At 41.8% G+C, this 12,605-nt stretch overlaps 1 protein-coding gene across 10 annotated transcripts in view; it reads left to right on the forward strand.

Moving 5' to 3' along the window:
* Nucleotides 1-12,605, forward strand: part of ADGRB2 (adhesion G protein-coupled receptor B2) — a 609,344-nt gene that overhangs the window by 578,670 nt on the left and 18,069 nt on the right. For 5 of the 10 annotated variants that reach the window (XM_040337071.1, XM_040337074.1, XM_040337075.1 and 2 more), the window contains 4 exons: nucleotides 5,824-5,902; nucleotides 8,774-9,411; nucleotides 9,715-9,786; nucleotides 9,931-10,026. In XM_040337071.1, the coding sequence (XP_040193005.1) occupies nucleotides 5,824-5,902; nucleotides 8,774-9,411; nucleotides 9,715-9,786; nucleotides 9,931-10,026 (885 nt within the window). The remainder of the gene's footprint in view (nucleotides 1-5,823; nucleotides 5,903-8,773; nucleotides 9,412-9,714; nucleotides 9,787-9,930; nucleotides 10,027-12,605) is intronic. The other 5 variants (XM_040337073.1, XM_040337080.1, XM_040337076.1 and 2 more) reach the window with 4 other exon arrangements.

A 12,605-nucleotide genomic window follows, 5' to 3' on the forward strand; every position in this document is an offset into this window, starting at 1 on the left:
CCAGAGTGGGTATAGTGCATCTGGATAGGCCTCTCTCACCAGCCTAGCAGCCAGAGTGTCACCCTCCTAAAGGTGGAGATAATCTCGGTCCGAAATCCTTCTCAACTGGATTTAGCACCCCAATCTCCTTCTAACAGCTTTAGTTATGTCAGGAAACTGATAGGCGACCATCGTCCAGCCTCTCAGATATGAAGTGTCCTTCGGTGAGCAGATAGGCCTCTCCTGTGACACCGGCCTCGCGCTCTGTGTCTCTCAGACAGGTTCTCCATCGACCGGCTTCCTCCCACTTTGGACGGACAGCACAGGACCACTTGCAATTTGTAGACTCGGTCTGCCTACCAAGTCTACGAAGTAGATTAGTGCTCCGGGCCAACGTGGTCCCAGAACCAGGAACGCTGCGACACACACCCTGGCCAAGAGGGCCACACACGGGGTGGTGGGACTACTGCCCAGGTGGAGAGCGGCGGGGCGATGATGCTCAACCAATGGCGTCTGCCCCCTAAATACCCCTCCCTAGCATGCACAGCGAGGCGATCAACCCTCCTGATTGGCTGCCGAGGAGAAGTATCCACATGACCCTGACTCCTACTGCTCCCACCTATCGTCTGGAGGGGGTGACTAAAGTCAATTAACTCTCTGACTCCCCTCTAAATTTACAATAGCACCTGCCATGAAAATAGATAGGCGCTACATACATAAATCAGAATTAATCAAGCATTTTGGAAGACTGTATTAATACACAAAGCAGTGGACAGAATGGTCTTAAAATTCCAAAGTAAATCCTAATATCTACATATTTTATTAGAGGGGATACTTTCTGTTTTTTTTATAAGCGTACATCAAAGCTCACATTTACTAAGCGGCAGACAGTAATGAACACAGGCAGTGACAAACAGCCACAGAACAGACAAGGATGAACCTAGACTGTGATGAATGGACACAAGCCAACAAATACTGTTAGAGACAGACAAGGATGGATGAACACAGACTGACTGAGGCTGGTTTACTTGAGCAAACTCAGGTAATGTGGCTATGTCAGTAGCACAGAGAGGCATACCCTTCCTGTAAAGCTTAGGTGAATGAGCATTTAAAAGAAAGCAAGGTTTCAACTGGATTGGGGAGGAACTTATGAAGAGGGCAGGCGGGGCATAATTTGTAGTCTACAAATAGGACAGGTTATGCTTAGCATGGAAAAACACAATTTTCTGAAGTCGGAGCATGTTGTTTACACATATGCTATTTACAGGACGTGTTTTAGGCACTAAATGGAGTGAGTATATTAAGAATAACTACAGGACATGGCTTACATGCTTTATTTTCCTCCTTGCTCTTTTACATATATAAAATTATCCATCAGAAAACAAAATAACGTGTTTAGAAAACAAATTGCAAAGCTATTTGTCCGGAAAAACTGTCTACATTTGTTCTGTGTGAATTGGGGAAAAAGCAAAGATTATTAAACAATTTTCTCCGCAGGTTGGATGTCCTTCATTAATAAGAATAGCTTGGATCAGGAAAATACCACATCATGGCCACTAGATGGTCATAGAAATAGATACTTATTTACTGTGATCATCAGCACCATCTAGTGGCCATAATGCAGTGATTTCATGATTCATGCTATTCTTATTAAAAAGGAACATCCTCGTCTAGAAAAAATAAAGCTTAGTACCGTTCAGTTTTGCAGCATTCACATGTCTTCAATGGCTCATAGGGCACAAAGAAATTATTTTCATGGCTTGGCCCACTGTCTTGAAATGAAGAATAGTCCTCTTATTTTTGGGATGTGCTGAAATGAGACATGTGATTGCCTTCTAATATTAATAGTACATTAATAAATAAATCACTAATTAACTAATAAATAGGCAGTGTAAGAACCTGAATTTGACCTGTTTTCAGCCCCTGTACAGCAGAGTTATAGTGTGAGCAACACAAGGAGCCAGTCAGTTCAAATGCTAACAAGGAGCATGATATTAGGATGAAAGAGGAGAATGAGAGTGAGAGATGATCTCATCACTGTGCTACTTCTCCTTTCACTGTCCAGTCATGGGCAGGGCAGATCCATGACAGCCTGTGCCCAGGGGAGGTGGGTTGAATGATGTTTGCCATCATTCAACCTGGGAAACTGAGGACATCTAGTGATGAAAAAGCAGTACTGTGGGGGCAGCTCTAGATTGAATGTGAATATTACAGCAAAGGTTTTTTTTTTAATGGGCTGTTAGTTTGTGTATTTTTATTTTTGCCTGGAGCTCTGCTTTAAGTATTGAGTCTAGTGTTAGGAGTTCCTCTTACACATTTCTGCCCTGTAAGCCCACACTTCAAACTGCCAGCACAGGGCTCCCTGTGTTGAAAAAGAAGGTACTTAATAAAGAGTATGCGTATCTCCAACCACATATAAATGGTGTCAAATATTCTGTACGTCCTCAGAATGAATTTCATCAAAGAATTGCTCCCAAGGTTATTCAATTTGGTTGTTTAGTGAAGCTTTTCATAGATAGGATTACAACTTCATTATACATGTTTAAAGAATAAGTAGGTCCTTTCATCCACAGCGCCTTTTACTTTTCCTAATTCGGGCAAGTTCTGGTTTTCTTTTTTAGCACTCTTTCACCTTCTTATTGTCTGTTCTTCTTATATGTTGTAATACCCTCTTGGTTATTGCCTCTTTTTATTTTATTTGCATATTTTTCCTTTTTTAATTCTACAATGTAAAATCGATGTGTGGGGGCTCTGAACAGCAGGACCATCTTATCGCACCAGGTGGATGAGGGGTTCCTGTAGTCCCCCTCCCCAACTGAGGGAATTGCATGTGGCCAAAGCGGGTGATTAGGGTGCGGGTGTGGGAAATAACTGGAACCGATTTCCTGTGGCTCTCACTGCAGCAGCTGAAAGCCAGCATCTCCTCTAAAAGCCAGCTTTTAGCTTTCAGCTGGTGCAGGGTGACCACAGAAGATCAGTTCCAGGTATTTCCCACACCCACGCACTGATCACCCCCTCCTGTCCACCATTGGATCCCCCTCGCTGACTGGACCTCCCTGCAATACCCCCCCCCCTTCCAGGGCTGCCAGCTTCCCCCCTTTCCTCTCCTCTCCTGCAACAGGTTCAGGCACACAGGAGGAGCTTTGTCACAAAGAAATAAAGATTCCCCATCACACTTACCAGCTAGCCTGCAAAAAATAAAATATAGAAATCGACCCTGTCTAACAATTTATGTTAAAAATAGAGGGTTTTCTTTGCACACATTTGCAAGTATATGCATTAGCTGCAGTGCCTATGTCAGCTCATATTATCAGTCTCCCAAGTTGGAGCACGTATAACAGTGGATAGATTAAAGGTAGGTTTGTCTGGAGGGAGCCCACTTATCCATAAAGGCACATGGATGCATGGGACTCCCAGCAAGAGCACAATGGCAACTGAAGACATCCAGGTCATCCATGCATCAAATTCATTCCTTTTCTAAATGAAGACAGTGATCGGTACCGTGTTTACTATGCTTCTGTTTATGATATGAACAGAAGCCTACGTCTCCTGTTTATTCATCTGCAGTACAGCTGAAGCTGCAGAAATAACTGGGGAATTGTGTTTCCATAGTCTCTTTCTATGTCTCAAAAGTGAGAATTCAGGGGTCTATTTAGACCCATGATAGCTCACCAAAGGCATTGTGGAAAAAAATGTAAAATGTCTTTTTAAAAATACATAAAAAAATACTTTTTGTTTAATCAGACACAAATTTCTAATCAGACTAAAAAGCCACGCGCAATAATTAGCATAATTTATCCACACTCACTGTTTGCTGGTAAGGATCCCAGTGCATTACTTTGCACAGGGTCCCGTGATGATGGCACTGCTGAACAGAGAATCTCAATTTTCAGGAAGCTGGCATATGCATTTCTATGGTCCCTGCAGTAGTTGCTGCTTGAAATAAGCATGCATAGTTTTCAAAAGGGAAAGGCCAGTAGGGGAAAAAAAAGAGATCTTTGTATCAGATTTATTGATGTGAACTTTTTCACTTAATGAATTGCTTATCTGACCTTTAGTCAATCTGGTATAACATTAAAAAGGGAGAGGGGCTTTAGCTCTGCATTCATTTTAAGTGCCATATTTGCAGGTTTCTGATTTAATTATGCTAATTTATGTGGTTCTGTAAATGCTTCAACACAGATCAAAAGACGTCCTGCTAGATGGCCACCATCAAAGCTATGTAAGCTTCAAATGTACTTTCAGAGTGACTCTGTACTGAGGCGCTTGAAAGCTGAATCGTGTACAGAACAGAATCACAAGAGATCTGTAGCATTATTCCAGATATTCTGCATTTCCTGGCAGAGATTTTAGACAGATTCTGCATTGCTCTATGAACATACCAACCAAATTCACTTATCATCCTCCGCAAATATTTACTATCCTGCAAGTAAATAGCATCGTACAGATTTTTTTCTAGACCCAATCTAGTTTACACACAAATTACACATGTACATACACACACAGGCAAACCCGTGCACCATGCACAACTTTTCATGTGGAAACATCTGTTTCTTATGCCTTGACCATGCAAAAGTCTGCTGTGAGTCTGTCGGAAAGATAGAGAACAGGTTCTCTAAGGTCCGTCGGACTTTCGACAAAAAAAGTCAGATGGAGGCTACACTCGGCCAAACTTTCCAAGAAAAAAAGCCTGTCAAATTTTTTTCTCTCAAAGTCCGGCTGTGTGTACGAGGCATAACATTAACAACTCGAAGACCAGACATTTTCTGACACTTTGTGTATACATGTGAAAATCTTTTTTTTTTATGCTAGAAAATTACCTAGAACCACCAAACATTATATATTTTTTTAAGCAGAGGCCCTAGAGAATTTGGTTGATTTTGTAAATTTTTTCTATCACACGGTATTTGCATTTTAATGCAAAAAAAAAAAAACACAATACATAACCCAATTTTTTTGTAAAATATAAAAGATGATGTCATGACGAGTAAATAGATACCAAACATCTCATGCTTTAAAATTGCGCATGCGGTGACAAAGTACAATTTACTATACATAGGCAACAATTTAAAAGCTTTTACTGGTTACCACTTTAGATTTACAGAGGAGGTCTAGTGCAAGAATTACTGCCCATAATCCGGCATTCAAGGTGATACCTCACATGTGTTGGACGATCGCTGTTTGCATGTGTGCGGGACTGACGCACGCATTCGCCTTTGCATGCTAGCACAGGGGCACTTTAAAACCTTTTTTTAATTATTCATTTATTTTTAATTTTTTTCACTGTTGCTTAATTTGTTCATTTTTTATCACTTTTGATGTTACAAGGAATGTAAACATCTTTGTGACAGCAACAGGCATGTGACAGGTACTCTTTATGAAGGGATCTGGAGTCATTAAGACCCCAAATCGCTCCCTGCACTTGAGAGCATTCAAAATGCAAAGATCAGCAGTTTTGAGTACTTTCAATAAAAAAAAAACTGAATTGATATCATATCATTGCTTCTGGGTTACCATAGTGGAGACCCGCTCAAAGCCGATTGCGGCTTTGTATGGGTCTCCAACTAGCTGGCGGATGTGCTGGCTCATAGCTCAGGTTTCCCAGTGGGATTGGAGAGCCCGAGAGAGCTGCGGAAGGGGGGGGGACACCCCCTCCCGCTGTTTGTATTAGCAATTAACAGCTGCAGGCACCACTCCGGTACAACCACATGTACTTAAATGACGTACCAGGTACAGGATTTTGTGGCAAGTGGTTAAAGACTACCATATCCATTTAAGAAAGAGATAAATTTTTATACATGATATGTTTGGAAGGCATTAAATTGTACTTTTATGTCCCTGCAGACAGATTTTGAAAAAGATGTGGACTTAGCGTGTCAGTCTGATGAGAAGGCCTCCTGGTACACAGCACACGGGGAAACTGGTAAGCGGAGCGACTAAAAGTAAACTTCTTTGTGTTTAATGTAAACCATGATTCCAGGCAAGCACTCAGAAGATTCATTCTCAGTAGGGCTTACAAAGATGGTAAAATGTATTCATGGGAGAATTTTATTAGGGTGGCATAAGCAAACAAACTACCTTGGTCCAGTTCAGAAAACTCTTGTTGATACATGGTGATTTACTGTTAGTAAAATTCCCCTAGTTAAGCCTCATTCACACAGGGCTTTAGGAAAAACAAGCTGCAAAGCTACTACCAAAGCCTGGAAAAAGCAGCTGTAAAAACTTGCTTTTAGTAGCTTTTTGCATTGGCGTTAATGCACGTTTAGCCACCCTAGGTTTTAGAAGTGTTTCTCTGCCTCTATTCAAAATCATAGTTCCCTATGAAAACCCATTGATTTGAAAAGATGTTGCACCACAATTCGGATAATGATGCGGCTTGTGCACTGAGGATCTTGAAGGAGAACTCTCACCAAAATGGAAAAATAGCGTAGGGTCCCCCCCAAGAGCACACCAGACCATTTGGTCTGGTATGGATATTAATTAAGGGTCCCCCCAAAATCCATACCAGACCCTTATCCGAGTATGCAGCCCGGCAGGCTAGGAAAGGGGGGACGAGTGAGCACCGCCGCCTCTTGGACTGTACCAGGCCACATGCCCTCAACATGGGGGGTGGGTGCTTTGGGGCAGGTGGGCTCTGTTCCCCCAAATCCAAAGCACCTTGCCCCTATGTTGATGGGGACAAGGGCCTCTTTCCCACAACCCTGGCCGGTGGCTTTCGGTGTTTGTGGGCAGGGGACTTATCAGAATCTGGATGCCCCTTTAACAAGGGGGCCCCCAAATGCCGGCCCCCACCCTTTGTGAATGAGTATGGGGTACAATGTACCCCGATCCATTCATCCACAAAAAGTGTCAAAAATAAAAACAGTGCACAGGTTTTTGATAAAGTAATTTATTAAAGCAAATAATAAAAAATGTGACCTGACACAGCCAGCATTGGCAGGCCTCCATCCCTAGTATTTATACAAAAAAAAAAAAAGAGAAAAGAGTAGTGGGACTTTAAATGAGGCGTGTCATTGCAAATGATGATACATATTATTTACATTATATATATGAAATTTGTAAATTTATTATCACAATCCCATTGGGCATTCCATAATCTTGAAACATGTTATATTGATCTAAGTATAAATTATATATATATATATACACACACACATTTATACTTAAATTCATTGATATAACATGTTTTAAGATTATGGAATGCCCAATAGAATTGTGACAATACATTTACAAATTTCATATATTTAATATATATTTAATATATAAACCATTTATCATCATTTGCAATAACAGTGCAGCGGAAGCCCATCGGCAGGTGCCGGGTACTCTATGTCCGCCGGCACCCAGCCAATCATCGGACAGAGAGAGAGAACTGCGATCTGCCTATGTAAATAAGGCAGATCTCCATTCTGACAGGAGGGAAGGGATGGAGTTTGTGTCCCTGCAAAGCAGCGAATAAATTCCATCCCTTCCCCCAGTAAAAGCACCTCACCCAGTATAGTAAAACACAGGTTAGGCACACAGTTAACCCTTTGATCACCCCTGATGTTAACCCCTTCCCAGTCAGTGTCATTAGTACAGTGACAGCACATACATTTAGCACTGATCACTGTTTTAGTGTCACTCATTTCTAAAAAGTATCAAAAGCATTGCAGTCCCACTATAAGTTACTGATTGCTGCCATTACTAGTAAAAAAATAAATATATAAATCCCATAGTTTGTAGATAACTTTTGCTCAAACCAATCAATATACATGTATTGGTATTTTTGTAGCAAAATACATTATGTTCTACATTTATGACGAAATTTGATTTTTCCATTTTTTTTATTGGATATGTTTTATAGCAGAAAGTAAAAGGTATTGTTTTATTTATTTTTTTAAAAGATTTACAGTTTTTTTGTTTATAGCGCAAAAATAAAAAAATGCAAGAGGTGATCAAATACCACCACAAGAAAGCTCTATTTGGGGGAGAAAAAAACATACATTTTATTTGGGTACAGCATCGCACGACCAAGCAATTGTCAGTTAAAGTAACACATTGCTGTATCGCAAAAAATGGCTTAGTCATGAAATGTAACAGCTTAGCATGTGAACCGCTCCTCATGGCAGTGTGAACCCAGTCTAAAGGTTCATGTTTTTTTTTTTATAACAAACATGTTATACTTACCTGCGCTGTGCAGTGGTTTTGCACAGAGCAGCCCTGTTCCTCCTCTTTTTGAGTTCCCCGCTGGCACTCCTAGCTCCTCCTCTTCAGTCAGTGCCCCCAATAGCAAGCTGCTTGTTCTGGGGCCACTGGTGCATTCTTGCTCCTGAGCCCTGAGCTATGCATCCATAAGACACACATACCTGCTGCTCAGCACCGCCCTTCTCTCTCCTCATTGTCTCACTGGTTGTGGTTGTCAGTAGCAGGAGCCAGTGGCTCCCGCTGGTGTCTCAGCCAGTGAGGAATGAGAGACCTAGGAGAAGCTTAGCTCTTGCGCACATTTCTGGATAAAGAGGAAGCTCAGCTGAGTATTTGGAGGGGGTGGGGCTCCTGCACACAGCAGGTTTTTTACCTTAATACATGAAATGCATGAAGGTAAAATAAAAAACTTGAACCATTAGAACCACTCTAAGGATGCATTATTTTTCTCTTTTGCTTGAAATTGAAGGGCATACTGTACATCTTTTTTCAGCCTGACTATGTAATTAAATGAAAGGTTATGTGATTACTGATGAGTGCTGTAAAAGTTCTGTATGTCATTGCATTATATTAGATGTTTTTAGTTATTTCCATTTTTTTTTTCTTTTAGTTTTATTTAAGGAACTGAACTCATGTCATCCTTCTAGCGTGACTGGAGCTCTATCCCGTATCTCTTTAGATGATGAAGATGATCTAAAACTGCATAAGGGAAGCGAAGGTCTCAGTTTCTCCCACCTTCCTGGGAATCTCTCTTCTCAAGGCGGAATTCTGCTTCAGGTGCCCAAAATAACCCATAACCCAGTAAACGAGCTCAATGATCCACTGCCAAAAAAAGAAATGAATGTGGAGCGTGGACCCCTCTATCTGTGCCCAGAAGGAAACATGTGGCCCCTGGACTTTGGTGATGCACATCAGGAGCAATCGTTAGAAAGCGAATATATGGTGTTGCCCAGAAGGACTCTGAGTCTCAAACCGTTCAATCGTGATCACGGAAAACATAACATGAGGCTGGCAGATCTGAGCAAAGGGCGCCAGCAAGGGGACACAGACAGTTACCCAAACTTTCTGTCAGTGGACCACATCAACCTTAATTTAACCCCACCCTATGTACCTGCTCAGCACCAGTTTGGGTTGCCATTTAAACAGCCACCCTCTGTCCGGCAGATCCTGGCATCAGAGATGAATGAGCGGAGTCGCACAATGCCCCGCACGGTGCCTGGTCCATCTCTGAGCGCTGGATCTCTCGAGGTGAGAGGTGGAAGACACCTCTTTGTTTGTGTATGCAATTTTTGTAGAATGCTGCCTCGTTCATGCCATGTCTCTCATTCTCACTATCATTACCCTGTCTCCTGTCACTGGTTCCTCTCCCCAATGTTTTTCATCACAGTGTACCCCCTAGCTTGCTCTGCTTTTGTTAAAAGCGCCTATTTTTGGTTTGTCCCAAACTGTCCGTACTGCACTTTTCCGTCATTGTGTTTATATGTACACCTTTCACCCTTCTCTCAATCCATATTCCTCCCTTCCTCCCTTTCTCTTTTCCTCCTCACATAGAAACCACACCAACCTGTCCCTGTGTTTCTCCCTCAGCGGAAGCGATTGAGATACTCAGATATGGACTTTGAGGTGAGCACTTTTACCCACACTTAAGGCCTACATCTGCATGGTAGCACTGGGAATTGAGATGCATGATACTTTTTCATGAAATAAGCTACAAGGGCTGACAGCACTGGACTGCTGTATGCTAATGCTATAGTTGACTTTTTGCAGAAAGTGATGCACACAAGAAAAAGACACTCAGAGCTTTATCATGAATTGAACCGCAAGTTCCATACACTGGAAAGGTACCGGGATGCCAGTGCAAAGGTGCGCAAACACTCTCTTCACACTATTTGTCTAACAGCGAAAAATGTACACTAAAATAAAAGTTCCTTTTTTATTTTATTTCCTATAGCAGAGATTGGGTCATTTTACTCAAAACCGAAATATGAAAAAAATGCTTAATGCAAAGATAGACTCTTTGTAAAGAACCTCCAATTTACTAGTCTTACCTCCAGTTTACTGTTACAGCAATTATGCAGGGAGACTGTGCATGCCAACAGGCACCAGAGTTAAGCCTCCTACACACGACCGAGGAACTAGACGGGCGAAACACAACGTTTTCCTCGTCGAGTTCCTTGTTAGGCTGTCGAGGAACTCGACAAGGCAAGTTTCTCCATTCCCGTCGAGGAAAAAGAAGACATGCTCTCTTTTTGGCTCGACGGGATCCTCGACAGTTTCCTCGTCGAAAAATGTACACACGACCGGTTTCCTCGGCAAAAAAAAAAAATCCCAGCAAGTTTCTTGCTGGTTTTTGCAGAGAAACTCGGTCGTGTGTACGAGGCCTTAGACCAACTGCGCTCAGCAATGTACTGTAATATAGCTGGTCAGACAAGTCAACCCCCTTCTTTGCAGTATAAGCCTGTGTGAGTTTACTTATTCTGAGGGGTGTGTCTTTTACTCAGCTCCTGTTAGCACAGACCTCTGCAATGTGAGGCCTAAAAGGTATTCTAACCCTTTCACAGCCATAGCCGTTTTTTGAATTTTTTTGCACACATTTAAAAAATAATAATTGTACACATATTGTGTATATATTGTTTCTGAAGGCAGATACCCTAGATAAAAAACAGTAGTTACAATTATGTCACACGATATTTGGGCAATAGATAAGAAAGCAAAATTTCGGTAAAAAATGCTATTTGGGGCACATAAACTCAATATATTACCCATTTTTTTTTGTCAAATATAAAATATGAGGCTGCACCGTGTAAATAGATACCCAATATATCAAGCCTTAAAATTGCACGTGCCTTTGAAAGAGCGACAAGCTTTGGTACTCTATATTTTCTATAGGCAATGCTTTAAAAGCCCCCCCAAAAGGGTCATCAGTTTGAATTATTGCTCTTACTTTGCTGTGCGCGGCGATATGTAAAACGTGAATGTTTTCATGCATAGGCTTGCATGATAAATGCATTTACGTGCGTGTATGTGGAGGTGGGGGACACTTTTAAGTGCGTGGGTATAACTTACATTTTTTACACCTTTTTAACTTTTTCGATAATAAACTTTTTTTTTCATTTGATAGAGTGCAGATCGGACCACATGTCTCTTCCGGCTCAGTAAAATTCATTGATCTCCCTCCTTTTTTTTTCATTTCATAGGGGGCCCTATGTGATGCATTTTTGGTGACAGGTTCTCTTTAATTAGACATCAAGAGTCTATGACAGTGCAGTTTAGACCACACGTCACATCCTGCTCAATAACAGAAAGGGGAGATCAGCAGACATTCGCTGATTTCCCTCCTCCAATGCGGGAGCACCTGCCCTGCCAGTCTGGGATCAGATAGGCCCGGGGAGCCTGGGAAACATGGCGGGGGGCATGCACAGGGAGGGGACCGGAAGTTACGCTAGTGTCTGGAAGTGATCCGGTGGCTGCACAGGCACTGGATCATTCACTACGACAACTGATAATCAGCTTGTCAGATGTAAAATCCCACAAAGCCACCGAGGTACTAAATACATCAGTGGCAGTAAAGCAGTTAAGACATTTCCTAGGGACAATACATCTCATGAATAGTGAAAAGATGAGATTCAGCGCCAAACAAATAATAAGAAAAGAGTGGTACTACTGCGCTACCAAATAAACTAATATAAAGGAAAAATAATCAACAAAAATAATTAAATAATAAAAGCTGCATATCAAAAAGGTGAACAAAACCAATTAATAAATATGTAAAAAGTGAAGATAGCGCTAATATCAACTAGTGCTGATTTAGTACAATATAGTGAGTAATAATCATATTCAATTCAGTGAATAGTGTAAACATAAATTAGAAAACAACAACACTTATGAATGAATAATGATGAAAAAACAGTGAGTTCATAATGGGTTAACCAACTATTCCCATATGCAGCACTCAGGCCACTCAGCTGATGTCTCCTTCAGACTGCTTTTCATTAGACAAACGACCCTATGCATCAATTCAGTCAGAAACACTCCGATCGGAATATGAAAAAGAAAAAAGAGAGAGGACAAGCCTCATAGCACAATACTGTGATGACTAGAGGGATGTACAAGATAAATCGACGGTGTACCAACTCACACATCCGCCGATACACACAGGCTCAGAGTTAGGAAAAAAAGCTGCCGCTCAGTGCGATGGTATCCTCACAAGGATGTATTCCCGTCACATAGGCTCCTCCCCCACGCGTTACGCCACTCGTCACGTGGCTTAGTCATGGGGAGACCCATGACTAAGCCACGTGACGAGTGGCGTAACGCGTGGGGGAGGAGCCTATGTGACGGGAATACATCCTTGTGAGGATACCATCGCACTGAGCGGCAGCTTTTTTTCCTAACTCTGAGCCTGTGTGTATCGGCGGATGTGTGAGTTGGTACACCGTCGA

Source organism: Rana temporaria, chromosome 2 (assembly GCF_905171775.1).
Source record: "Rana temporaria chromosome 2, aRanTem1.1, whole genome shotgun sequence".
NCBI classification, from domain to species: Eukaryota; Metazoa; Chordata; class Amphibia; order Anura; family Ranidae; genus Rana; species Rana temporaria.